This window comes from Lagopus muta, chromosome 5 (assembly GCF_023343835.1).
Source record: "Lagopus muta isolate bLagMut1 chromosome 5, bLagMut1 primary, whole genome shotgun sequence".
Taxonomy (NCBI): Eukaryota; Metazoa; Chordata; class Aves; order Galliformes; family Phasianidae; genus Lagopus; species Lagopus muta.
Genome location: NC_064437.1, coordinates 17,728,842 through 17,755,748, shown reverse-complemented (window position 1 = coordinate 17,755,748; position 26,907 = coordinate 17,728,842). Strand labels below are relative to the sequence as shown.

At 37.6% G+C, this 26,907-nt stretch overlaps 1 protein-coding gene across 2 annotated transcripts in view; it reads right to left on the bottom strand.

Annotated features, from left to right (window-relative positions):
* The window catches only part of PALMD (palmdelphin), a 49,033-nt gene that overhangs the window by 9,993 nt on the left and 12,133 nt on the right, over nucleotides 1-26,907 (bottom strand). Inside the window, exons 2-4 of one of the 2 annotated variants that reach the window (XM_048943888.1) lie at nucleotides 14,798-14,843; nucleotides 10,493-10,573; nucleotides 6,572-6,702 (exon numbers count right to left, since the gene is read on the bottom strand). In XM_048943888.1, the coding sequence (XP_048799845.1) occupies nucleotides 6,572-6,702; nucleotides 10,493-10,573; nucleotides 14,798-14,842 (257 nt within the window). In that variant the 5' untranslated portion in view covers nucleotide 14,843. Of the gene's footprint in view, nucleotides 1-6,571; nucleotides 6,703-10,492; nucleotides 10,574-14,797; nucleotides 15,116-26,907 lie in introns of those variants that run through there. The other variant, XM_048943887.1, reaches the window with a different exon arrangement.

Sequence of the window (26,907 nt, the reverse complement as noted above, 5' to 3'; positions counted from 1 at the left end):
GATCTCCTGTATAGCTTTAGTATCCTTGTTCATCTCTATCTGTTTTGGAAATATTTTTGTTTCCTTTTAACTTAAGGGGAAAAAAACAAAAACAAACAAAAAACAAACAAACAAAAAAAACCAACCAAAAGCAAATTTCAGACTGTTTTGTATTTGTATTTGACTGAAATAACATCCCTCATTGTTTTTGAATCTGTCAGAAGTTGGTGAATGTAGGTTTAATGCAACTGGAAATGACATCACAGATGCTATGATTAATCATAAGATGATCGTATCTGAAGTTAAAAATATATGATAGACTGTATCCCAAAATGCTAGAAAAGGAAAGCACTATGTTTTACTACTTTGATTCTTACCAAAGTCAACATCAGTAAAAGGAATCTCCTCTTTTTATAGCAGTAAGCAGACACAGTAGTTACATGCAAGCCAGCAGAGAAATATTATTTAACTTCTCTATGATAATTTGAGGAGTTTGAATCACATTGTGATTCTTGCCTTTTCAAACTCAAAATCATGAAGCTGTGCCGATAGGTTTTTTTTTTTTTTTTTTTGTTTTTTTTTTTGAAACACAAAAATGGTATCTCAGACCTTAAAACTGTGGTGTGAAGAATAGCATATTCAGGATAAAATTAAGAAAAAAACAAAATACCCTTGCAACACTATGAAAGAAACTAATGCAATGACTGTACCATGTTTCTGCATTTATAAAGAAGTATCTAATATTTTAAAATGTATTTTTACCAGAGACTTGATTGCAACATTATAATGCTAAAGATGTTTATAAAAGTTCAGAAGCATAATGAACCGAAGGATCATTACGTTTTGCTGTACTCTGAACTCTAATTGCTGCTAGACACAGGTGGAAGAGAAATCCTGGAAAGATATACTGAGGGGGAAAATAAAGACTAATTCAGTGCTCAGTGGGGCTAAGGAAGGACTATACCTCTCTCTCTGTGTGGAAAATTGCAATGAGAACTTGTCTCTTTTATACATGCTACCAGTATTAAGATGTAAATAACTTCTTGGTTCGTTTTCAGAGGATATTGTTTGCATGCATGCTAATTCAAAGAAATCAAAGTCCTTTTGACTTCATACAGCGGAAAAGTTTGACTTATCTCTTTCTAGCATTTAAGTCTTTAGAAACTTCCTAAAAATGTAATTGATCCAGGGTATTTCATAGTTAATCACAGTTTGTGTTTTGAAAGGTTCTAGCAGCTGCACCGGTTATTATTTACAATAAATCCTTTGAAGGAGCTGCTGCATCTTGCAGATGAATGAAGTATGATGTAGTTACTGTATGAAATCAATCTTATGGATGTTTCTCCTTTTTGATTAAGGTGAGTTATTTTAGAGGGGAAAGTAAGTAATACAAAGCTGGGTTAAGCAAGGGGCTTTAGAAGCTGAGTTTCTAAGTTGTAGGTTCCTCTGCCAAATCAGTAGCTGAATTAGAAATACTACAGTGTATACTTGACTGCTACTGGCTACCAGCTCATCTGTTGCAGTTGACACCACTGCCCCTCTAGAAGAAAAAGGTGTACAGGTAAAACGCAGATAGCAGGATACCAGACCAAGGAGAAAAAGCAGCTTAGCAAGTCCTTGCATGTTTTGAGGTGGGTCAAATGCTTCCTTGTAACAGCTCTGGAGTCTACGCGCCATTAGCCTGCCTTCAGGTATCACATTACGAACTAGTTGAGTAGTCCTTAGTTACAAGTTGCTGTTTAGTGACTAATTCTGTCAAGAATGAATGTTCTTTGCTGCAAATCAAGTGATAAAACGAGACTGATTCTTCGTTCACTGTATTCCCTGACATGAGCCATGCACACATGGCTGATTATGAGCTGCACCATATAAAGATGGTGAGAGGAAGAGATGGTGTAAGTGCTGTTTCTGTCTGTAACCAGAGTGCTGAACTACTCCTCTGTAAGGTGACACAGGCCACCCTCTATTCACTGTTTTATTGTTGATACAAAGACTATAACCTTCCCTTTTATCTTGAAATGCCCAAATCCTAACTGATTAGTACATAAATGCAAACTCTATTTGACATCCAAGTAAAGATTATTTCAAAATGGGGGCCTATTTAAGAAGGTGAAAGTAACGCCTCTGTTGGGAATATCGTGCCTACTACTGCAAGCAATTCTCTCAGTAGAAAGAAACAGGCTGTTATATGGGTACTGGGAAAAAAATCTTTAAAGCTTTTTTTCTTTTTTAACATTGAAACTGGAAGACAGAATAATTATCAGAGTGGTCAGGATCTACCTGAAGCAACAGTGAAACATAATAATCAAAGGCGTGGTAGAAAGAATTCCATTGAGCTTCTCAATATGTCTTGTTTTTACTGCTTGACAAGTACATACATGAACAGTATAGCAATTTCTGACTTTGTTTAGAGATGTGACTTCATTTAATGTATGCGAAATCAGGCAGGCTTCTGCTAGCTTGAGTGCTATCTATGGTACAACAAAAGTATTGTGCATGTGTGGTGCAGTTATGTTTTGTGACTTAGTGGACTTTGTTCACTTGACTTGGACTTGATGTTATTAGCTTTTTATGTCTCTGACTGGTTTGAAACTGAGTTGGGTCTGAACAAAAAGACATGGTACCTGGAAAGACAGCACAGATGTTTCTGTAGAGGCTGTTGCCAAAAACTACTGAACACTGGCAAAAGTATAATTCATAGGTGTATGTGTTTGATAAGAATAAATCTGCTTAACCTGTTAGTTCAGAGAGTTTTCATGTGATTCAAGAGCTGTTCTCTCTTCATCCTTCATACATAAAATCTAATATTCTTGCTGAACTCCTCTGTATAGCATGAGGATAAAAGTTGTCAAAGTCTCTAAGGCGTACTGATTACTTAGTAATGGGAGTAAATATAACAATAATGAAATTGTTTAAAGGTCTTGCTAGGAAAAGAAACATCTAAACTGTTCTTATAACTTCAGCAGTGGTATAAACTCCTTTTCCACTGCTGATTGTTTCAGTAGTGTTTCTCCATTGTTAACTCCATGGTCAGGAATTGGTCAGTACATTTCTGCACTGATTCTCATTTCCAGGATGCAGATTTATCTTATGCTCTGTCTTGGCTGTTGTTTGGTGCACTTTTTTTCTGGTGACCATCAACACTAATTATTTTCTGTTTGCTGTACTGCAAAACACATCCATGACAGATGGAAATACTTGCTACATATCACTTTGTTGTACTTGGGAGGTTTCTTATTGTAAAAGTGAAGACTGTCATTTTCTGTTACATTTTCAGTTATTTGTTACATTTTATGTTTATCAGTTGTCTGATGCATTTCACTCCAAATGAATGAGCTATGAGCTATTTCTAGAGTTAGGAGTCATTTTAAGGAAGAAGCAGAGTGGGTGAGCTTGCCAGGAGAAGCTCGCAGGGAAGACAAGTTAGTTGATGATACTGATATTAACAGCAGGTGGTTGTGGAAATATTTAATTAACCATGGAGAAACAATCAATTCTAAAAATACTATGAAACATTCAGAAGTTTCAGTAAGCCAGTGTAGTAAAATAAATAGCCTTATTTTTGTAGAAAAATAAACTATGTTTGTAATAGGAAGAGAAAGGCCAGCATATGCAATCAAACATTTAACATTTAATGTACAGTTATGCAAGTCAGATACTTCATTTTCATCATTATTTACATTGCTGGTTTATGGTTGAAATCTTAGCCATCTAGATACAAAAACACTTTGTTTTCATTTGCACGAAGTAGCTGTGGATGTTTCATCTTTGGAGATGACCAAGGCTGAATTGGATGGGACCGTGGGCAGCTTGACGTGGTGGGTGGATGGTGTGGGACCAGCCCACAGCAGGGGATGAGAACTAAATGGGCTTTAAGGTTTGTTCCGACCCAAGCTGTATGATTATGCAGGAAAAGATGCTTTATGATTTCTCTTAAGTGCAGGATTATAAATAGGAGGCAGTTAAAAAAAAAAAAAAAAGTAACAAAACAAAACTGGCATCCCTGCATTTGGCCTACAAGGAAAAGGTGCTTTTATTTTTCCAGACAATGTCAATCAAGTCTCTGGCAAAAATTCAAGTAGGGATGTATCAGGCACATTTCTATAGTTAGGCTAGTACAGGCTCAGGCATATACTAAGTTTATGAGCTCAGGAACTTCATCTTATACTTGTTTGGTGTAACTTGTGTGCTTAAGTAATGCAGTACTAAGCAGACAGCCTTCCCATTGACAGTGAGTCTGCAGCCAGCCCTTGACATCTTACGTTTGTGTGTGCATACATATGTAAAATATACACGTCATTTAAGTAAGCAATCAAGTACAAATGAATGGCTTGGCACTCTTATTTTTCTTTCCTTAAAGCATAATGTGTTTAGACTCTTTTCAATGCCTTTGACCACCTTCTAAAGTATTTAGAAGCTTCTAATTCAGGTAAACTTCAAAAATGTATTATCCTTCTCAACTCCAATGTGGAATTAAAACAGAGAACCTAAATCTGCCTGTTAATGTACCCCTACAAATTAAAGGAGATTTTCAGTTTTGAAGTTCTATTTTGATTACTGTTTTCTATTTGTAACTGTGATAAATTCTACTCAGGCTATAAAAAGTTATATGGCTGCATTCAGAGAAGTAAGGTGTATGCATTCAGAGAAGTATGGGCACAGTAGAAGATTAAAACTAGAAACAGCACAAATAGAAATTAACAGCACCAAACTGAAGACAAAACAACAATTACAAGACAAGCATCAAAAGACTCTTCAACTATAGCTAGAAACTCAGGATTCTGAGATGTTGCAAAGGCATTACATATGACTATGTATGATCTTCAGCCCTTTTTGCTGAAATCTCTTGACTAGTATGATAGGATGGTTTTTAAGTCTCAAACCAGCTTTCCAAGTCTTCCCAGAAATAGGATGGGAGAGTTTGCTACCAGTGTTACTAGGAGGCAGCTCAATTACAATGACTTGGGTGCAGGGCGTCCCTGAAGTATGTTATCAGGTAACAGATCAGACTTAAATGCTGGAGATTAGTACCTTTCCTGATGAAATAAATACTTCAGTGTTCAAAAAGGAGGTGCATGTATCAGAAGTCCATGCTACTGAAAACTTTTGAACATTTGCAGACCTCCATTGTAGCAGCATTGCTTGTTTTCTTAGGTGTCATCAAATTAATTGGCAGCAGAGTAGATTATATTTTATTCTGCTGATATTATCCTTCCCACAACAATCCACACACCAAATCTGGATCATGACTTCAAAAAAAACAAACCCTCCTCACCCAAATTATTAGCGCACAAAGGAGACTTCAGCTACATGTCCAGATCTTACTCAAAGTCGTAGCATTTTTTTAAAATCTAGTCTATCCTCCTTAGTGCTCAGAGAAGCACTGAGCTGCCAGTGGGCTGATGCAGAGCAGCTGCCTGCTTCCTGCAACTTCCCTGGCACTCTGAGGCCAGCCCTTCCCCACACATCTCCTTTTCCTGGTGATCACACTGTCATGGGGACTCATCTCACATCTTTATAATCACCACCTCTGGGGATGTTTTCCAGAGCACACTGTCTGTTTTCTACTGCTCCAACAAAAATTCTGCAGAGGTACCTGAAAAGCTCTGTTGATGTTTTCTAGCAAGAAGTCAGCTTAATTATAGGACAAATCAGAACCAGAATTATCATTTGCATTAGAGAGATGGACATAACAGGTTTGCCACAAGTGTGTAGGAGGACAGTGGGGGGAGAGGAGAGCATGGAGGAAGGCACCACTGAACTGAAAGAGTAAGAAATAAGGGTGATGATTCTTTTCTGAATCTAAAACAACAGAAACATTTCCACTTGGAAGTGGCTGCTAATGGGAAGTACCCGTTGGTGTGCCTGGATCTGTTTTGTGTATTGAGCCTTTCTGTTTTTGGGAAAAGCTCCCTTTGCCTAAAAGCATCCACAATTACATCCATAGTAAATAAAGGAAGGAGATGAGGAACTGCCTGTGTGGTTCAAATTCGGCCCTGTGTGGGAGGGCAGCATGATGGAATGAGATTTATAGTGGCAATTTTATAAAGGTTACAAGAAGGACCTTCACTGCAACAGACTTCTGGGGTTAAAGTGAGGACACAACAGTATGGAAGATATGCAAGAATAAGACAAGGCAAGATTATAAGATTATATGATAAGATAGGCAAGCTAGGCAGCTTGCACTGGTCAGAAGTGCTGAGTTCTGGAAGAAGTCAGGTACAAAAAGTTGTGCAGGATCTACTGAAACAGAACTTCTTATATGACTTACTGTTATTTCAAAGTTTTGATTTAATAATGTCTATCTCAAAGTGAAACCATGCTCAGTGACTGGCTTACCATCAAGCACAGCATGACGAAAGGAATACTCTTCAAAATATTGTGCAGTTTAAGAAAATTCACAACATAGAAATCTGTGTTTTGTGGGCTTAATTTTAGTTGACCAGAAAATTGAGCAGGTTGCTTTATGATGCTGCATGTTGAACCCCTTCTATTTAGCCCTCACTGACGCTGTAATCTTTCACAAGGAAGAGAGAGATTTTTAAGGAAGGACCATTTTAACTCAGACAGAGGGGCAGCAGTACTGCCCTACCTGGAAATGTCATCTTCCAGCTCACGAGTTTGCTGTTGGTCCTCTTGATTTTGCTTTTGCATTTCTTCCTGCTCTTTTGGTGTGAGAGAACTGAAGCCATCCAAGAGCCATTTTTCTCGTAATGCCTTTTTCTGATGGGGAAAAATAGAGTTGTACTTTAAAAACTGGGCTAATCAGAAGTTTATTGTATTTATCTTGCTGTCATAGATGTGTTTTTGTGCTGTATCTAGCATAAGGCAAGGGATGAAGGGGCAAATGCCATTGGAAAAAAAAAAAAAAAAAAAAAAAAACCAACTGAAGATGCCATGTTTCAAGGTTGACTTAAAAACAAATTCAGTAAGAACACTGTCACATTTGATTTGTTCATCCAGTGAAAAGGTGGAGGGTATCAGTTGCTACCTGTAACAGATTAATATTTCTGAAGGTCAGAGCACCACTTAGTAAACGTTTGGGTCAAAGTATACATATTACAGACTCATGCAGAAGGCTTCAGTCAGAAGTCACCTGGTTCCTTGGCTGATGGTGCTACACAAATGCTGATAAAAGATGAAAAGCTTCTGTAAATGAGATTGTACGGGGTGGGGAGAAGAGATCTACAGGGAGTCAGTGATGCAATGATATCTCCTGAGTTTATGGAGAACTTGGGTAATTAAGTATTTTATCTGGTGAAGAGTGGGACTGAAAATGTGAAGCCTGTGATGTTGATATCTGGTTAATGTACCAGCAGACCTCCTACATGTTTAGAATCCCTACTCTTGGGTCAGTTCAGGGGTCACATATCTACGCTCCGATCTGTTTAGTGCCTGTGGAGATTTTTGTACAGTAGTGGCTTGTAAATAAGTGTCTTGCATGTGTATGTATATAGTCTAGCTAAGTAGATCTGTCTTCAAATTCTAAAAAATCTGGCTGTACACACTGATTCCTATGGCCACTCCATAACATCAACAGTTGCATGTGAAAGTAATTCCATAGTTCAGTTACTTCTGGGGAGAGAAATATTAATGGAGATAAACTTCAAATTGGTAGGTTAGAGGTTGTAAGCCAAGCTTTCTTTCTTTTCCCTTCCTTCAGTTAACTTGAGAATATAAATCCAGGTCTGCCTTAGGGAAGAAGAGCCAGAGCTCTTCAGTGAAACTTCTTCAATAAGAGGGAAAAAGCATGCATATAAGGCTTTTAATTAACTCTGATTTCTCTTTGCAATTTAGATTTGTTGAGCTGTCTGATAGCCATGTTTTTGTTCTTTCCTTTTTATCCATCTTTGTAGCTTTGTTAATTGTAGGATAAGGCTGAAGACTAAATTGGATTTTGACCATTGCAGCTTTGAGGAAGAATAGCACTAGCGAGAAGTCTGTGTTACTCTCATAGCTGCTTGGAGGGTTAGCTGGGGTCTCTACCTGCCTCCTGCACACTGAATTATTTAGAACACTTCTTCCTTGTCTTTTTGCTGTGAGGTTTCATGTGAGGTTATTACTGAGAGCCAGCTGGTGGTAGAGGAGGTATATGGAACCTTACTGCAGTTAAATGCATATTTTCAACTGGCTTTGTGTGTGACAGCTGTTCTGATAGAAACTGCAGGTATAACAGGCTTGTTGGGAACTGTGGCACTCCTTGGTAGTATTATTTTGCAGCAATTAGGAGCAGTGCTTACAGACATGCTAGCCCTGCAGGACAGTATTGCCTCACAACGCTGGATCCTAGGATATCTGCAGGAAGCAGAGGCTGCTGAAGAATTCAGTCTTGAGCCTTGACCCTGGGTTTCCTCGGCAGCCTTTTCCAACTTCATGGCAACGGTATTTTAGGCTCAAATGAAAGTTGCAAATATTTTAATGGGGTGGTTTTACCCGATCTGGTAGAGGCTTGTAATTTGGTATTGGCGTAATTCTTATTGATCACAAAAAAATATCCCTCTCCCAAGTCAGAGGGAGCACAACTATCACCTCTGAGTCAAAGAATGGATTTTAGTGATAGGAAGTACTCCTGGAAATATGGGATTTTAATCCTGCTTGGAACCGACAGTTTTGCTCTGCTGACTCAAAAAAATAAATCTCTAATGCTTTTTGAAAACTGCAGCAAGGCTGGTACTGTAGTCCTCAGAAACTGATAATATCCATTGAAATCAAATCAATAAAATATGTGTATTTCAGGTTAGACCCAAGAAAACAAATTCCCTAAATGCAGATGTAACACTGTGGTGTTGTTTTTGCATTTTCCTAGAATAGTTTGCTGCTGCCCACAACTACATATCATGAAATCCCACAAATTTTCTTAGCTGCTTCTGGAAGAGTGACATGTTACACAGCAGAAACACCCTTTGAACAACATAGAACTTTTAGGTGTTTGTCAGAGAGGGCTGCTCTGCAGAAGCACTGGCACAGTTGTGCTGTCAGGTTTTTATTTTTCTGCTGACAGCATTTCCTTCTGCTGTAAAGCATCTTCAGTGCAGTACTAGGTTGTGCGTGCTTTACCATGTTATAGCTCTAATATGAAAGCACATTTCATACAGGTCTTGTTACTTTCGAGGAAAAAGATGCTTGTATACTCTGATCTGACAAGACCATGGAAATGTCCTGAATTCTGGAAAGTGATCCTTTTCTTCTGTAGTTCGTTGTCACAGCTCATGTGACTAATGTATGCAAATTCTGTGAATGATGTCCTAAATGTGCTGCTGGGTTAAGTCTACTGTAATTAATTCTTGACAAGGTTGAACCAACCCTGAAAGGTTTCAGCTGTGCCTTTGGAAGGCACAGGTGTTTTGAATTTGCAGGCTTTACTCTCACATTGTAACAGCAGTTTATCCTAACAGTTTGCTGAGAGAAACAAATGCCTCCCTGGAAGCTGGATGTGGCTCTGGGCAGGCTGGTCCAGTGGTTGGTGACCCTGCACATAGCAGGGGGTTGAAACTAGATGATCATTATGGTCCTTGTCAACCCAGGCCCTTCTATGATCTGTGTAACAGTGGGAGTTAGGTCATCACTCTTGTGTTCTGTTAAAAACAGTAGTGATGAATAGGGGGATGTCCAAACAGATAACTCTCTGTCCTTTCTTTTAAGAAGAATGAATTATTTTGAATTAATAAGTCAAACTTGAAATATAAATTGCAGCACTCTATACATGAGGAGGAAGACAGTCACATGTTCATTATTAGTCACAATTTTGTTACTGTTATGAGATTTGGAAGATATTCCTTTCTCACTTAGGTAATAAATTATACGACTGTGTGTACTCACAGTCACTATCTTGCAATAAAACCCTAAGCATGAAGCACTTTCTCATTGGCTTGCCTGTCCCAGTAAACTAACATAGTATAACTTGGCTTGACAGAAAAGAGAGGGTAGATGAAACCTGGGAGCAGGTGTCTGTTTTGAAGGGGATTATGTTTTAAAAATGCTCAATGAGATGTGCCACACCCTAAATACTGCATTCCACGTCTTGCTTGAAAAACTTTATCTCCTCCTACATAATAGTGCATTTAAAATACCATAATTGCCTATTTCTAGAAACAAAAATAGGATTTTTTTTTCCTTCTCCCTCTGCCTGAAAACAAAATAGTTCAGTTATACCTCCTGATTATGCCATTTTCCATACTAAGTGAGGTTGCTGTAGTGGAATTAGGGAGTGAAAATATCTAGTCTGAAATGTGAGGCTTAATTTTCAGCTGTGAATTTTCTGATTTGGATCTCATTTTATGCCATAAAAGTGACTGAGTAGCATTAGCTTTTAAGTATGATTTACGTTTATTTATTTATCACCAAAACTTGATGCTTATTAGAGTCAAATGGAGTCCTGCCAAGATTTCAGAAAGCCCTGAAAATTTGATAGTAAAACCATGACTTAAATGCATGGAGATTTGCATTCCAAAACTCTTATTCAAGTTGAACAACTTAAAGCTGTGTCTTTAATTATATAAACCCAGCAACTTACCTTTAAATGCTGGTGTTTCAGTTTTTCCTCTTCTATTTTTCGACGTTTCTGTGCAATTTCTTCTTGCAGTTTTCTTTTGTCCTACAATTTAAGAGAACAGAAGAATGGTTTACTTGGTGCTAAATGGTCATAAATGGTCTTATGAGGAGCAGCTGAAGGAGCTGGGATTGTTCAGTCTGGAGAAGAGGAGGCTCAGGGGAGACCTCATTGCACTCTACAACTTCCTGAAGGGAGGTTGTGGTGCAAAAGGGTCTGGCCTCTTCTCCCAGGCAAGTAGTAGGACCCAAGGAAATGGCAAGAAGTTATACCAGAGGAGGTTTAGGTTGGATATTAGGAGAAACTTTTTCTCTCAGAGGGTGGTCAGGCACTGGAATGGCTGCCCAGGGAGGTGGTGGAGTCACTGTCCCTGGCAGTGTTCAAGAGGCGCCTGGATGAGGAGCTACGAGAGATGGTTTAGTGCTTGTGGCACTGATAGGAATGGGAGGGTGGTTGGACTAGATGATCTTGCAGGTCATTTCCAACCTTGTGATTCTGTGATTCTGTGTAAAAACAGTGTGGCTTGTTTGTTAGGATGATGAGAATAAAGACTAATGCATCCCTCTTAGGAGACAGTTTATCCAAGAGCTGATGTTTTGGAGATATATAATCTATTCTTTGACCTTCACATCTTTCCTTAGTTAGGAAATATTCCTGATCTCAGTGTATAATTGGCCTTTAAATAACTGATCGTTAGTTGAGTGAAGCATGACAAGAACTTGTGTTGATAGACTGATACAATATTTAAAGAAAGTAAAGTCTTGGATAAGGTTTCTAGCCAGAGAATGAACTCTTGATTTATAGTATTAAAAACATTCCAAGTTAATTTAAATGTCCAATAAATACTAGTGGAGATATGTGCTAAGAGTCTGCAGTTTGAAATGCAAAGTAGTACATAAAAATTCTGCACTGAAATTATTTTGAAGGCATCTGCATTATAAGTGAGTATAAAATTAGAAACCTGTTCAGTAAAGGGTTCTTTTGTCTGTTCCTCTTGTTAGAGCGATACACTACTTTTCCATTCTGTATTTTTTCTCCTGAATTTTTCTACTTCTGTCCTTTGGTGTTCTAGCTGTATTTTAATTTTCCTAGTTGGTAATAAGCACCTACTACACAATTATCCATACAAAATAGGTTGAAATATGTTGTCTTTTGTATAGTTAGTCAAAGAAAGCTGAAGATCCAATGCCAGAAGCTAAATTCAAGAGATGTAGAGCATGCAAACCCTGTGTTGCCAGAATAAATTTTAGAACATTACATGACACTTCCTACAGTGCACTTTGTGAAACGTAGTCTACAAATGACATCTTGCTGTACAAAGCTTTGACTACTCATACGGTGCAGTAGATGTTTGCCCCTACGTACCTAAGGGATCCATGCTTCCTCTGAACTCCACACTGTGCTTCTGAATGGAAGTTCACTCGTGCTCTTGGGTTAATATGGCCAAGATTTACTTATTTGGAAAAAGCTGCTTAATCACTTTGCTTGCACATCAGTGTAATTTAAAACTTGATCTTTTGTCCTAATTTTCACTCCTACTGAAACATGTAGGACTTCTTCACTTCTGACTGTAAAGAATCATGTTTCAAAGTGGGCCTTTCTGAAAGAAACGGAAACGCGCCTACGGAGCGGTGTCTTTCTAGCTATCTTGTGTGCCAAGTCTGCAAGTTTGTGGCACCCTTCCATAGCTATGCCTATGTTGGTGTGCTTGGTCCTGTGGCAGATGCCATATGCTATTAAAGCCAATAGAGCAGCTCACGTTCTAGCAAACATGTTTTGCTTTCATGTCGCTTTCAAGAAGTGGTGCTTGGTTATTGAGAGGTCTTACCTGGAGGTATGGATGTGCATGTCTAGTGGCGTAAGACAGCAGAAATATTGTAATTATAATCCTTAAGTGTTTCTACTGTTATTCAATTTTCCTGTAGGAAGGAGTATTTGAGAGAGGGTTGAGGTTCCTTGTTTTAGGGTTCCTTGTTTTTCCTCAATGTGTTTGCTACAGCAAACACTATGGTTTTATTTTAAGATATGACAGTCTCTCCACGAAGAGAGCACATGGAAGCTACAAGTGTTTCTTTCCAGAGCCTGAGAGTATCAAAATTTGGAAACAATGGGTTTTTGCTTATTGCTGTGGTACACACAGAAGACATGAAAGAATTTGAAGCCCCCTAGTGGCTGTGAGAGTCATATGCTGTAAGCAAGTCAGACACTTAACAGCAGAAACCAATTAGCTTTTAGTGCAAGTTTTGTATACTGCTATGTACACCCAAGTCCCCTTTGCTATCCTCTTTTAGATCTTATACAGCGAACATTTTGTAGGTAGCTCTTCAGATTTTAAGATAGGTTGTTTGGGAAACATCTTCGTAAAGCCATGGAATAACTTGCTCTCAAAGTGTATCATTTTCTTGCACAACTCAAACTGTTGATTCTCGAAGCTGATGGTAACTTCACTTTAAGATCTTTCATTTCTGCAGTACACTGAAGCAAATGCCCTGAGTTGTTTCAATTAAATGTTACGAATTGATGGACATCTACCAAATTAGAGAGCAAATAGTTTATGCAGCAGGTGTAATATGTGGCCAGAATCCAAGCATGAATTCCTGTAAGACACTGGAAGCTGCCACAGATTCTAATTTTATATATATTCACATATATATAAATGTGTGTGTGTGTGTATATATATATATATATATATACATATATACACACATATTACATATTACATATTACACATATTACACCCAGGAGGGGAGTAAACTCTTCAAAAGGGCTGACAACAGCAGGACTAGGGGAAATGGTTTTAAGTTGAAGGAGGGAAGATTTAGGTTGGATGTTAGGGGGAAGTTCTTTACTAGGAGAGTGGTTAGGCCCTGGAACGGGCTGCCCAGGGAGGTTGTGGATGCCCCGTCCTTGGACGTGTTTAAGGCCAGGTTGGACGGGGTCCTGGGCAACCTGATCTAAATGTGTATGTTTGGTGGCCCTGCTAGGCAGGGGGGTTGGAACTACATGATCCTTGGGGTCCCTTCCAACCCGGGTGATTCTGCGATTCTGCGATTCTGTGATTCTGTGATTCTGTGATATACAAAATCCAGTATTCCTCTGGTAGCAAAGTTGCAGCCAAAGGATGCTAGCCTTGTTATGTGCACAGAAATCCTTGGCAGAGTGCTGCCCCTTTTGTCCTGACAGATACCAGGAAGTATTAAAATACTGCAAGGCCTGGATTTCTTCTCTGCAGCTCTAAAACATTTCTTATCTTTTGAGCCTGTACACTAGAGACAAAGTCCAGGTTATGAGTTGGGTTTAAACACCGTTAGAGTAAACAAACAAAATTATCTAACTGACCCCCCTCTCCTCCCCTCCCCCCCAAACATTTCAAATGACCTTATTGTGGGTTTCAATCAGTAAATATGATAAATGGACCTACTTCTTTTTATCAGTTGTTATCTATTAAAGACAATCTCAATCTTATTCAACTCCTGTAGATACTGAGTTCTCACACCTTTCAGTTCTAATAAATTTTGTTTTTAATTTTGCCAAATTCTGTTTAATACTTTGGCAACTGAATAGTTTGGAGTGGAGATTAAATCAGAGGAGAATTTGGATTTAGCCATTGATTTTCAGAGTCACCTTAAATGTATGTGTGTGTGTGTGTATATATATATATATTTAATAACTCAGTAGTTTATTCAAAACATAGACTTCTGAAGTAAATTCTCCTTCAGAAACAGAAATGATTTTAAGTCTTCAGTTTCAATTTCACTCAGCCCTTATTTTTCCCCCTTTGGAAAATGACAGGTAGGAATTTGCTTAATTTGAGCTTCTTTTTTTTTCTTTTTAAGGTAGAGCATGAGTTCAGCAATTTTAATTCCAAAATGCAGAAAGCAAAATCTTTCACCTCTCCATTTTGTGAAATAGTAAAACTGAGTTGTTCTGGAATTCTCTATCTGTCTTTTGACCTGCTGTCCTTCAAGCAAACATTCGATTGTGATGATAGCAATACGTATTTTAGACTGTCCAGTAGCAGCTTGTACATGTACTTTCACTACTTTAAATTCAATTTGAAAGTGTAACACAATCAGTAGTAAGATCAGTGCAGGCAACTTAGCTGTCTTGGATCAATAGCTTATAAACCAGGATCAAAATGAAAGAATTTCTAGAGAATGTATTTTTTTCTTTCTGATGTGAAACATTCTTCAGGAAATGCACAGTGACTCATTAATACATTGTTTCTAAGCTGATTTTTAAAAGCAAGTTAGAACTATAAGCACTTACTGTTATGGCCTGGAGTCTTTCCTTCAGCAATTCAGTTTCGTCCATTCTAGAAATCAAAAACAGACAAGTAGTGGAGAAAAACAGAAAGAGACCATAAGCAAAAGCCTCTTGATGGGGCTGCAAAAAACAGCTGAGGTGATTTAATCCAATTCCAGAGCAGAGGGAAGGCAGAATTTTTGACTTGTCGGGAGAGTCCCTGAACAGACGAGCAGATCAGTCCAGACAGACGCATGTAATGAGGGTGTGTAGAAGAGGCAGACGTGAAGAGTGCTGGCATGAGTTGACTGACAAGTTGGAACAGTGGAGCACAAACCCTTTTCCTTCAGAAGCTGCCAACTCTTTGTTTTAATGTGCTCTGTTAGCATGCCATTGCTTCTTTAACTGTTAAATGCCCAAAACAGAATCTGCTAGGGCCATGGTAGAAATATCATTATGTTTCTGTTTCTTTTCTTTCTGCATGCCTCTGGTGGCAAGCAGATATTGTGAACTTAAGTCTTTTTATTTCTTGTGAAGCTTGTTTTACCTGTAATGTTTTAATCTCTTGTAATGCTAGCAGTGTAGCTGGTGTGGGGTTTGTAGGGACAGCACCTTTAACTTGATTTCCAAGATGGATTTTTAGAGAAGCTGTATACATAGCTGGAATAATCTTTTACAGATACTAACCTAAATGAAATGAATTTTAAACAGTCAGCTATAATGTTGAACGCTAGTATTAGCTGAGCTGTAATTGCTCAGATTATCTCAGACTCAGTGGAAGCTTTGTCTAAGTAAGGATTTTGGGATCATCATTTCAGTGTCTAAAACGACAGTGCTGTGTTAGGTGACTGCAAAACGACTCTCACACTGAATTTCCATTCTGCTGACTTGAAGTTTTTTTTTTTTCCTGCATGCTTCTGCTGAAAACTGCATTATGCTCCTCAAAGGAAGGTGTAATTCTGACCTTTCCAATTCCAGGAGTGGGAGTCAGCCTTCCAACATCAGCTTAGGAAACTTGCAAAACAAGTGGAACCGCCTGCAGTGAAATCCAGTTGTGGAAAAAATACTGACACAAAAGCAAGATAAAGATAAATTCAAACAGCATGAAGTTGTAATGTGAATCTGGACTCTCTTACTCTCAGTATCATGTAATTCAAGTCTTTGCAAGGGTGCAAGGACACCAGCATGAGAGTCAGCATGTTTTGTTGTTATTTCTTTCTACTAACACATTGAGATGACTGACCCCAGCAGGATTGGGTGAGGTGTTTTACTTTACGTGTCAGTCTTGGCAAATCAGGCTCATTACTAACAAATTCTCTAAGATGCTATGAGACTGAAAACTGGAAGTTACATACTCATAATCCAACAGGAACAAATATTTAATTTCAGTTTCCACCTTTCTGTTACGCCATCCCCAGTCCACACACCGGAGCAGACTCCTATTCTCCGCACAGAGACCAAGGATGCGTTGATGTTGTTTTCTGCTGTGATCCTCCCTGAGGATTTGTTCAAACATGCAAGACCCTGTGCTTAATTCTCCAATGAAGATTATTATTTTTTGTAAATATTAATATATGCTTCACTTGCTCAGCACCCGAAATTTAAAAAAAATTACCACATAAAAGCAAATGAGGAGTTCAAAGGCAAGTGTATTGAGTTGTATCAAGAGCTAGATTACATGGAAATTTAAATGTATTTAGTTCATGGGTTTGAGAATAAGTTCAACTACTCTACTGAATTAAAGATACTCTTGCTACAGAAGCCAGTAGAGGCTTTCTGTTTAATCTTTCTTAAATGAGTATGGACTTCATTTCTTCTTTTGTTCTTTAAAGTTCATCTTAATATTGAAGTGCTTATGTGGATTTCAAAGTGTTTAAGCATAGTTAAAGCAGCAAATGATTACATCAGAAATAGAGAAGTATATTATCTGTTCTGATATAAATGGGATTCAATTATCAGTGCATGAAGAAATGAGACCAGTTTTACAGGTTCAAAATTAAAATAAATGGGATTACATTGCTTTGAATTTCTATGATCTAAATTATTTTAGTTTTGAAGCATAAGATTAATAATTTAAATGTTAAAAAAACACCTTACTTACAGATGTTACGTATTTACAGACCAAAAAATTATTTAATGTCATTCCCTAAATTGAAACATAGGTTTTTTAATAAACCTGAAGAAGGCTATTTAAAGCCCTCTTAAAATGTTTTAAATCATATATATTCTCTTGCTAGGTAGGCTCTGTTGTTCACTCAGTAGGTTGTTTTCCAGTTATCTTAATCCTATTGGAAATGGGATTTATGTGCAAGAGAAGAAATGGACCAGCTGTCACTCTGTCTGCTGCTTAAGCCTGCTTCACCAATGGGAGTATCCACAGGGTCATGTTGTCAGATGAGTGAATACTAACAGCTGTGTTTTCAGTAGGCAAGATTCATTAACCTGTGTTTCTGTAACTGGCAGTTGTTTTTTTTCCTTGATTATCTGAGTTATGCAGAAGATGTTTATTGTATGGCTGTGTGATACAGGTTGTATTTTTGTGGCTTCACTTCTTCCCTTGTTCACTTTCGTTTTGTACTGGATGCTTAATACGGGATTAATAGTGAGAATGCAAAGCATGTGGTAAAGCAGTTGAATTATGAAACGAAACAGAAAAGTGGGCTTAAATGTAGGAGAATGGAATATCAAAAATCCAGAAGTAGGACTACAGAAGAACTATCTCAGTGAGAAATGCAGATTATATTGTTAATTTCTAGAGCAAAGACTGAATCTTGGCACAGAGAAATCCCTTCTCTTCAGAACTGATGCAGCTGTCCCTCTGTAGGCTGTGCCCTTTGAACAAAACCATCCTCAATTCTACTCTCAATTGTCACACTATAATTTTCTGTGGAGGAAAAAAAAATCATTAACCTAAGGTAACACCTGTATGATGAATTATAGATTATTGTAGTAAACTGTTCCTTCTAAGAACAAACATCTTGTTAAAGGTAAAGAGAAGCTTTCTCACACCTTTTGGAAAACACATATAAGGAAGTGAGTTTGAAATGAATAGCACTGAGCAGATTGTTACCTGTTGGAGACAGCTGTACTTTTTGGAACGATTGGTTGCTAATTTCACAATTCATCTTTCTGTACATCTTAAACTGTTTTGCTTCTTGACGAATTGCTTTTGTAGAGCTGCTTTTGTAGTTCCTTTTTCTTTTTAGGAGTAGAAGAAGGGTCTCTCTTACACAGAAATGAAGTGAATTTAGTATTCTTACAGTGAGCAAATGCACTGTTGCTGTGGATGTAGCCTTGAATTTCTGACAGCAGGGGAATGAAGAGGGGATAAATTTTATGGAAGGTCCCTCATTGAAAATGCCATAGCTTTCTGTAAATTAACCCAAAGCCCTGGTGTTTGAGATGCCTCAGTTGATTGACGTGTGGTCTCTAACATTCAGAATTAAGATTTTGCTTTTTAAAGGTGAAAAATATCCCAACAAGAATTAGAAAAACTGAAAATCTGAAAACTTGTGCTTATTCTTGATGAAGTAGGTATAAATGCACAGCTAACATATTTAAGCAATTTTACCTGGAATTTTTGTTAAAGGCTTTCTTATTGGCTTTATGCTATTTCATAGCATTTCCAAAAGGAATGAGGTTCATTTGCTTTATTTAAATGCTGGTTTAATGTTTTCAAAGCTGAAGGCGGTTTACACCATTAGTCTGTAAAGTACTTCCAGCTGGTTCAGTCACCAGCATGTTAATGTTGCACAATGAGGAGAAAACAGTGTCCAGATAAACTCTGGTGGGTTCATTGTGGTGCTGATTTTCTTGACTAGAAAGTGTAGCTGTACTTATGGATGGAAAACTTACCCATCTGAAAATGAAATACATGAAGTTGAGGGACTTCAGTAGCAGCACCCATTGCATTACATCTGTTTTACTTTAAACTGAACTCTTAATTTTGTCAGGCATCCATAAAATTGTGAATGTTAAGCTGAACTGATAGGTGTTTCATGGAATAACATCTGTTCTTAAAGGAGAAAAAAGCTTTAAAATGAGAAGAACCTATCAAGATAAAGTTGAAAACTATCCCAGAATGTAGTATTTCATATCTAAATACGTATAGGCATACATGTATATTAGCAATTAGTAAAGATGCTTGGTATCTGTATGGGAATATATATGGATGTAAATACTGCAGGTAGGGCTATGTGTAACTACCACATTAGTCATGCATAGCATGTTCCATGGGGGACTTTTCTCACTGTTTTCTTTCCTGGCTAAAATATCTACAACTCTATCAGTTTCTGTAGGTCTCTGCACCTTTAATCTGGAAGCCTGTTTAGCATATAGGATTGCTTGGACATTATTGAGTGAGTGAGAATCAATGATGCTTTCTTTAATACTTGAGTTAGAATTCAGATTGTATTAGTTTGTATATTGGAGGTAAATTGAGGTGAAAATGAACAGAAAAAAAGCCCACACAAATGCCCTTCTATTCAATTACACGATATTAGAAATCATATAAAAATAAATTGTGTATATTTCTAGGATTCTAGAGGAAGTTCATAACATAATTCCTCTTGAGAGCTAGCAGAGGTTAAATTTTTGCCTTGAAGGCCTGTCTTGGCAAAGCAACACTTGAAAAATGTTATTACATACCAGGCAGGTCTTCTACTGTAATGTATTTCTTACATCCTCTCACTGAAGCAAAAAATACCCTAGTGTCCCAGTTCTTACAGCTCCATGAAGCTAAATTCTACCATATCTACTTGTTTGAGTAGACACACACCCTGAATCTCTGTGAGGAAAAGCCTTGAACTATTGTGTTTCTGTTGCTACAACTCCCTTCCTGTTGCTATTCATAACCATGAATATATGAGTCTTTAAAAATCAAACTAGAGAAACAGCTCTTGGTCATTGCCTTCAATTGTTTTCAAAACATTGATTATTTTTACTATATCTTACAATAAATCTCCTTGTTGGTTATCTTTCAACATTAGAGAGAAGTTCTTGGAAGACAGCATGCTCTTTGCTGTCTCTTCCACATCAGGTGTGTAATGTGCATTATATGCACAATGGAGTTGATCTATAAATGTTATTGTGACAAATGATTCATCTTGCTCCATTTTCTAAAATTACACAGTGAATTTTGTCAGTCTGTCAATAGTTTTTTAGTAAATTAAACATGTTTTGGTAGCCTATTTCATGTTCACAGACACTTGTTGCTCTTGGTTTTATGTATTTTAGAAGTGTTTTATGAAATTCAGAATGTGGGAGGCTTTCCAAAGCAGCTTTAGCAAACTGCGTTTCTCATTTAAATATCGCATTTCGGTGAATAGTTTAAATGTAATTGTAGTGACAATGAGCATCAGATTCTTAATAGAATTGTTCGAGTGCTTCTGGAAGTGATAGTGTATTTGTTATTATATATATATATAGAGAGAGAGAGAGAGATAGATAGATGTATTTTAATGAAAGTAAGTAAAAACACAGTTTTAAATACTCAGGATTGCAGCCTTAAACATTGTGGAATGCACTGATTGCAACTTAGCATTTTCCAGCTGCTGCAGATATGCATGTCTAAGAATAGTGCAGAATTTTAAATCCTACCCAGACAACTGTGTGGGGAATTTTTAGCAGGGTTATGAAAGTTAGCTTTAGCTGTGCAGTTAAGTTGTTTCATTACAGGAAATCAAATACCTCATGACCAGGGTCAAATTCTGGAGAAAGTAACAAAACTCACACTGTTGCTGTTTGTTGTAATGGAAACTGCATGATATATTCTTCTGATTCTTGCTTGCTGATGCTCTTGGAGAGCACAAACAACTGTAAATGATGTTTGGACTGATACGAGAGCAGAGTAAAATTAGGGCCTTGTAGATTAACACTTTGTGTTTACAAGTATTGTGCTCTGAGTAAAAGTGCTGCTGGTGGAAGTCCTGGGCATACAGGTTGATTTGCTATAGAATATGGAGGTGAGATAAGAATTCCTTAGCTGGGAGAAACCAGAAGACGCCAGAAGAAAACTAATGATGGTGAAGCTATTCAGCAAGCACTCCTAATGACTGGCCACTTGTTTGCTGCAGATTGGAAGCTGCATATGTTACATCAGTTGATTTCCATTTCCAGAGGCGTGGGCAAAACTCTGCTCCCCTGAGAAGCTGCTCAACCAGTTTGTACTTATGGCAAGGTCTACCCTGAATACTGGAGCTTGGGTGTTCTGCAGGACTGGATGTAATCTTGTCTGATGGCTCCTCAACAGGAGGAGGTTCTTTCTTCACCCACGCTTCCAGCCATGTTTTCCACCCACTTTCCTTCCTCATCTGTGAACTAATTAAATTCACTAATCTGCCAGGAGTATAATTAAAACAAGACACCACCACAACCAAAAGCCCAAATCCTTGAAAGTCCACTGTACCAGCAGGCTGAACAGGCTCCCTGAGAACCATTAAGAGCTAAGAAGGAATGGGATTCTGGCTGAAGGTGGGCAGGGAGAGATGGACAGAGATGTGACTTTTGGCAGCAATAAGTTGCTGGACGAACTCGGCTATCTTGCAGGCCTTAGTCCTGCCTTACCACTTATTCCAGGGATTGAGAGCTCTTACACTGACATATATAGTAAGCATGTATGCTTAGCTATTTATCTGAAACTCGAAACTTTTCACTGCTGTGAAAACATGATGACTTCAGACTCTAGCAATCCTTCCTGGACTTTCACATATTCTTTATCCTGCCCTGTGGGTGGGCAAGAAGTATCCTCATACAGTTTGCTTTTTGTAAGCCCTTCCCAATATTAATGTGGAAATGAATGTAAGATGCAAAATTATATTGTTAGCAGAGCTGATAAGATTATTTATGGGAGATCACTCTTGTTGCAAATGTGGGCCTTTTTTCTTCAGTGGAGCAGACCTCTTTCACGCTGAGAGGTTTGTTATTGGGTAGCAGTGGCTGAGAAAACTTGGAACTTATCAGTTGTTAAGACTGTCAACTTCAGCTGTTCCCTGTTCCTTCATAGTGATGGTAGGTTGTCTGTATAACACTGGGATTTTGACTGAATGGCTGGAGCCTATCAAGTGGAATACTGAGTGTGAGGAACTGAAGCTGAATAGTCATCTGCGTGCCTGGGAGAGTATGTCACCATGTTAGATTTTCCAACATTCAGATAATAGCACCTGCAGTTAACCCCTTATCTCAGAGTGGTAATTATTAACAAGAGAAAAAAATTATTGGTATAATAGGATTTTCCTTTTTTTCTTGTAAGATATATTTCGATTGCCAGGATTTGTAGACTTTTTTCATAGTGAAGTTTTCTTACTGGAAGGATAATAGTACATTCCTTCTCTTCACCTGAATCTGAAGTGGATAGCCTGAGTAATATTATACTGCTTGCTTTGTAGTTCCTTGGGGTAAAATTACATGAGAAGTCTGTACGGATATAATGACTGCATGGTGCTGAGAGGAAGCATCTTGCTTCTCTCTCTCACAACCTCTCTCCCCTGGATATTCATTCCTGCAGCTTACTTAGCTATCAGCTCACTAAGCTGCCGGGGACCAACCAAGCAAAGCAAGTGGCTATTACTGAGCTGGTGAGTCACATCGTTGCCCAGAGAAGTCTGATGAGTGACAAAATATGGCAAAGAAAGAGGGTTAAAGGGTGGAACTGTTTGGCTACTGAAAAACATAAAAAGGGGGGGAAAGAGGTGGGAGGATTGGGAAGAAAAGGAAATGATGGTAAGCTGTTAGATAAGCTTCACTGTTCTATGCAAATTAACCTTAACACAATGCGAGAATGTTGTAATTCTTTTTTTCTTTTTTGAAGGCTGAAAAGGCTTTTCAAATGCTTTTGGCAGATCAAAAGTTAACATTTTATTATGATCCATGAATAATGCAAATAATAATAATCTAGCTGCAGGTTGTATGAAAGAATATTTCAGGAAATATGAAAGCTCTTCTGCTGTTCCACTTCTTATCTGGTCGTATCTAGAGAACTTCAGGCCTTATAATCATGAAGGCATGTGTCTTTATTATATCTCAGCCCTACATTCATTTCATAATTCTGTAAATATCTCAATAAAATATTGAAGCCATTATTTCAAATTCTTATTCTATCAGTGTAAAAGTAGCTGAAATAAAATAAATTACTTTTTTTTTTTTTTTTTTTTTTTTTTTTTTTTAAAGAATATCCTGCCACCAACACAAATTAAACAGCTTCTGCATTTAAGAGGGATCTCGAGGAGTAATACCTCTTCTTGACAGAGGCAGTAAATGGCTTTGTATTCATTTGACCTCAGAGAACTTCAGAAACAAATTTCCCTTGCTAGCAGAGCTGGTAGATCACTGACTTTATTAAAAATTTCTTTTAATAAATCAGGTTAAAAATATAAAACACCACTTTTTAAATTGTGTGAATTCTAAAGAGGTGCATTATAGAGCAAAGTAGCAATTTATGTGCATTATGAGCAAGTATTTAACTACGTTCAGCTGAATTTGTCAGCATTCAGATACTGGGGGACCTTTCCTGAAAAAACACATGAAGATGTGTACTGGGGATTTTCAGAGCTCTGAGTGCTACATCCTTGCATTAACTGGGTTGGTGATGGTTGAGCTAACACTGTTGTGTGCTACCATCTGCAAAATAGCAATTGTAATTGATGATGCTTGCAGTGGAATGTGTCTGCTCAGTGGCTCCTGCTAGAGGATTGGAAACAACTCTTCTTCCAAGCTCTAATTTCTTTGACTGCATCCTTTTGCCTTAATTATCTTCTTATTATTGCAGCTTTAGCAAAACCAACATCAACTCCTGTGCTGCTATGTGGTACTTTCACCAAACTGACAGCGCCTACTCCAAAAAACCTTGTGAGCCTCTTCTTCCTCCCCGCTTAAACATTGTCCTAATGCTGTGTATTTCGCCTGTCCTTTATTAATCCTATAAACCCTCAGCAAATCTGTCTACCTCTGTCAGTGTTCGGTGGGGAGGGCACTGGCAGATCTCAGTGTGCACCACCTGCACTTAGGGACAGCAGTTTGAATTCCCTGCTTCGAGTGTCCCTTGCTTAAACACACAGGGCAGCTTTAAGCACTCATAGGGCATTCTGAAAGTATTCCTTGCATACTAGTCCCTTAGGTTGTCTTCTAAATAATCGCTATTTAATTAATGCTTGTGGTGTTGGACTCTTATGGTGAGTAAAATTAAATGGCAGTTTTGAAAGCAACATGAATAATACAAGAATAGATATATAGGACAGACTTTAAAATATTATAAACACAAATGAAGCAGTGAGGATTTCATTCTGGTCACACAGTGCTATCAAAAGAGAAACTGAATCAGCATAGTATCTTGACTGAACTCTTGTTTCCCTTCTGGTATATTACTTTTTAATTCTCTAGTTAGCTTTTTCCTTAAAGTACTTATACACTTGTAGTTTTCTAATTCCTGTAGGTAAAAGATATCTGCAGTCAAAAACATTTGTTATGAAAAGCAAATATACTAGAGACTGCCACAAATCTTTCTGTGCTAAGTCAGTGCTTTCAGATCCACTTTCTGGTATTTCTTCCTTTTTTCCCCCCCTTATAATCCTATTTTCACTCTGTATGTGAATCCTATAACATCATTATCTAGATTAACATCTCAGATCTGATTTTGCCTTTAATTTACTTACTTGACTGATTGAGTAGCCAACAAACTGTGATCTGGTTTACAGTAATATTCCTAGCTAGTGAGACAATGATCACCCAGTCTAATTTATGGTTACTTCTAATACCCAGATATGCTCAGTTTCAGGCATGAAATCGGGTGAGAATTATTTTAATTATTTGGTTTGTACGTCATTGATTATTTAATTATTTTGCCATTTAGTCATTCTGAATAAGTGGAACCTCCTGGATAATGAAAATATTTACAACTCACGAATGAAGAGCCATGTCTTTCTGTGTGGATGCGCGATGACTAAATGGTTGCAGATCTGCTGTGCATTCTCACTTACCTATAGGTTAAATTGGTAGTTTACCTGGGTTGATCTCATTGTGTTTAAAGTTTACAGAAAGTTTCTGATGACATCTGCCTCAAATTTGTTTATTTAAAAAACAAAGCTGTCTAATTAGGCTTTTTTTTTCCCCTTTCAAATTCTGGTTTTGCAAGTCTCATATTAACGATAAAACATTATGTAGGAAGAGCTGAAGATCTATATTCTTCCATATACCGTGAAAATTCTCAAGTAGAAGCATGTTTTACTTTTTTCTCTGAGAATCCCTGTGTGAGACAAATGTAATTTTGCTATGGCCCACTGTGCAATTCAGAAATGACAAATTATGCATGTGTGTTCTTCTAACAAACTGAACCTTTTTTTGTTTTTTGAATTAACATGCATGTAACATATAATAAAATGACAATACTAGCTTGCAGTTAGTAGTAGGCCCTAGTAGCTAATACAACAGGGCAGTATTAGTGGTTGAGGTTTTATGTGCCATTACACAGTGGGAAGATGATGTGAGCTAAAACAAACTGTAAGTAGTAGACTTTTGTACTCCCCAGTTTTTTAATCCATGGGGCATTTTTAAAAACAGAAACGGAATGAAAGAAACTATATTTAAAAACATCTGATTCAGTTGGTAAGATCTTCCTATTTAGGTATCTTGATCAACAATTCTTGCTTTAGGATTAGGATACTGTATAGGAAGATAACGTCATTGCAAATCCTTCTTCGTCCATTCAGTAAGAATTAAAAAAAAAATGCTAGTTTCTTATCTTCACTTTTGCAGAAAAGTCTTTCACAGTAGAAAATTCTGATGTAGAAGAATAATTTGGCATCATTCTGAAGAAGAGTTGTGTTATTTTTTTCCCAGCACCATGAGGGATCAGAAATAGTGTTCAAGGTCCTACAGTAAATGAAAAATGAGTGCTGCTACATGGGAAAGATGCAGTTCATACATCAACTTCATCATGTTAAAGCTTAACAGCACTTCTAGTGGCTTCTAACAGACTGTGTTATTGAACTCTCATGGTATTTGAAGACAGTGATAGCCTCAGAATCTTGAAGCCCTGGCTGGGGTTTCTTTCCTTTGCAGATATAATTTACTCTTGAATGGAGAGGAGCAATTTTTTTCTTTGCCTTTCTTTAGGACAATAAGTAGAAATGCAGTTGTTAACAAAAAGCTATTGATTTAAACTGCAGCGTATAGTATAGCTTAAGATTCCTCAGAGAGATGTATGATGGTATTAGAAGAGAAAAATAATACGATCCAGAGAATTTTTGGCTTGTCATCCTGAAGTCTTTTACAGGAAAAGTGTTGGATAGGGTGATACAAGGTCTAATCTTCTATTAAAGGAAGGTGATCTAGTGAGTACCAATAAAGGGAAAATAATTAGTCATGCTTATTTGATGTTTCTTCCGGGAAAGCAAATAGAGTTGATATATAAGAGCTAAGCTTACGTAAAGACAATCCAAGAACACAGACTGATAAAAAGGAAAGACAATGGTTCACTGTCATGGCATGAACTGGAACTAGCAGGCTATGTACTCATAAGCAGCAGTCATTTCAATAATCTCAGGTGCAGGGTCATATGTTTAGGAAGGATAAAATTCATAAGATTAAGGCATTGTCTTGAAAAACATTGATCCTGAATCATGCTGGATAATTACATAAATATTAATTTTAATAGCAAGCCCATAGCTAAAATGTCAATTTTGCTGGCAGTGTTTCCAAGAGGATGCTAAAATCTTACTGGAATTATAGAAAGATTTAACAGTTAGAAACCATGTTAGAAACCAAAAGGAGTTCAAGGGATTCTTCAGAAGCACTTCATAAGAAATGGAAAGTTGACGTAAATGATCTTCCTACTTTAGCAAAATGGTAATGGAATACGTGAATGGATGTTGAAATGTGAAATTTATGCACACGAGATTTTTATTAGGAATGCTGAGCATTTAATGTAAGAAGATCTGTGCACAGTCTTGCTGCAGACTTTATGGAAATAAAGTGGAATGTGTAAAGTAAAACTAAGAAATCTGTGGCAGAAACTGGAAAATTTCTTAGCGTGGTCTGGAAAATGACAAATTAGGTGGTACAGAAATGGATTCATACAGTGTCAGATAAACTTGCTCGTGCTGTTCAATACTGTCTTGGCAATTAAATAAGTTAAAAAAAAC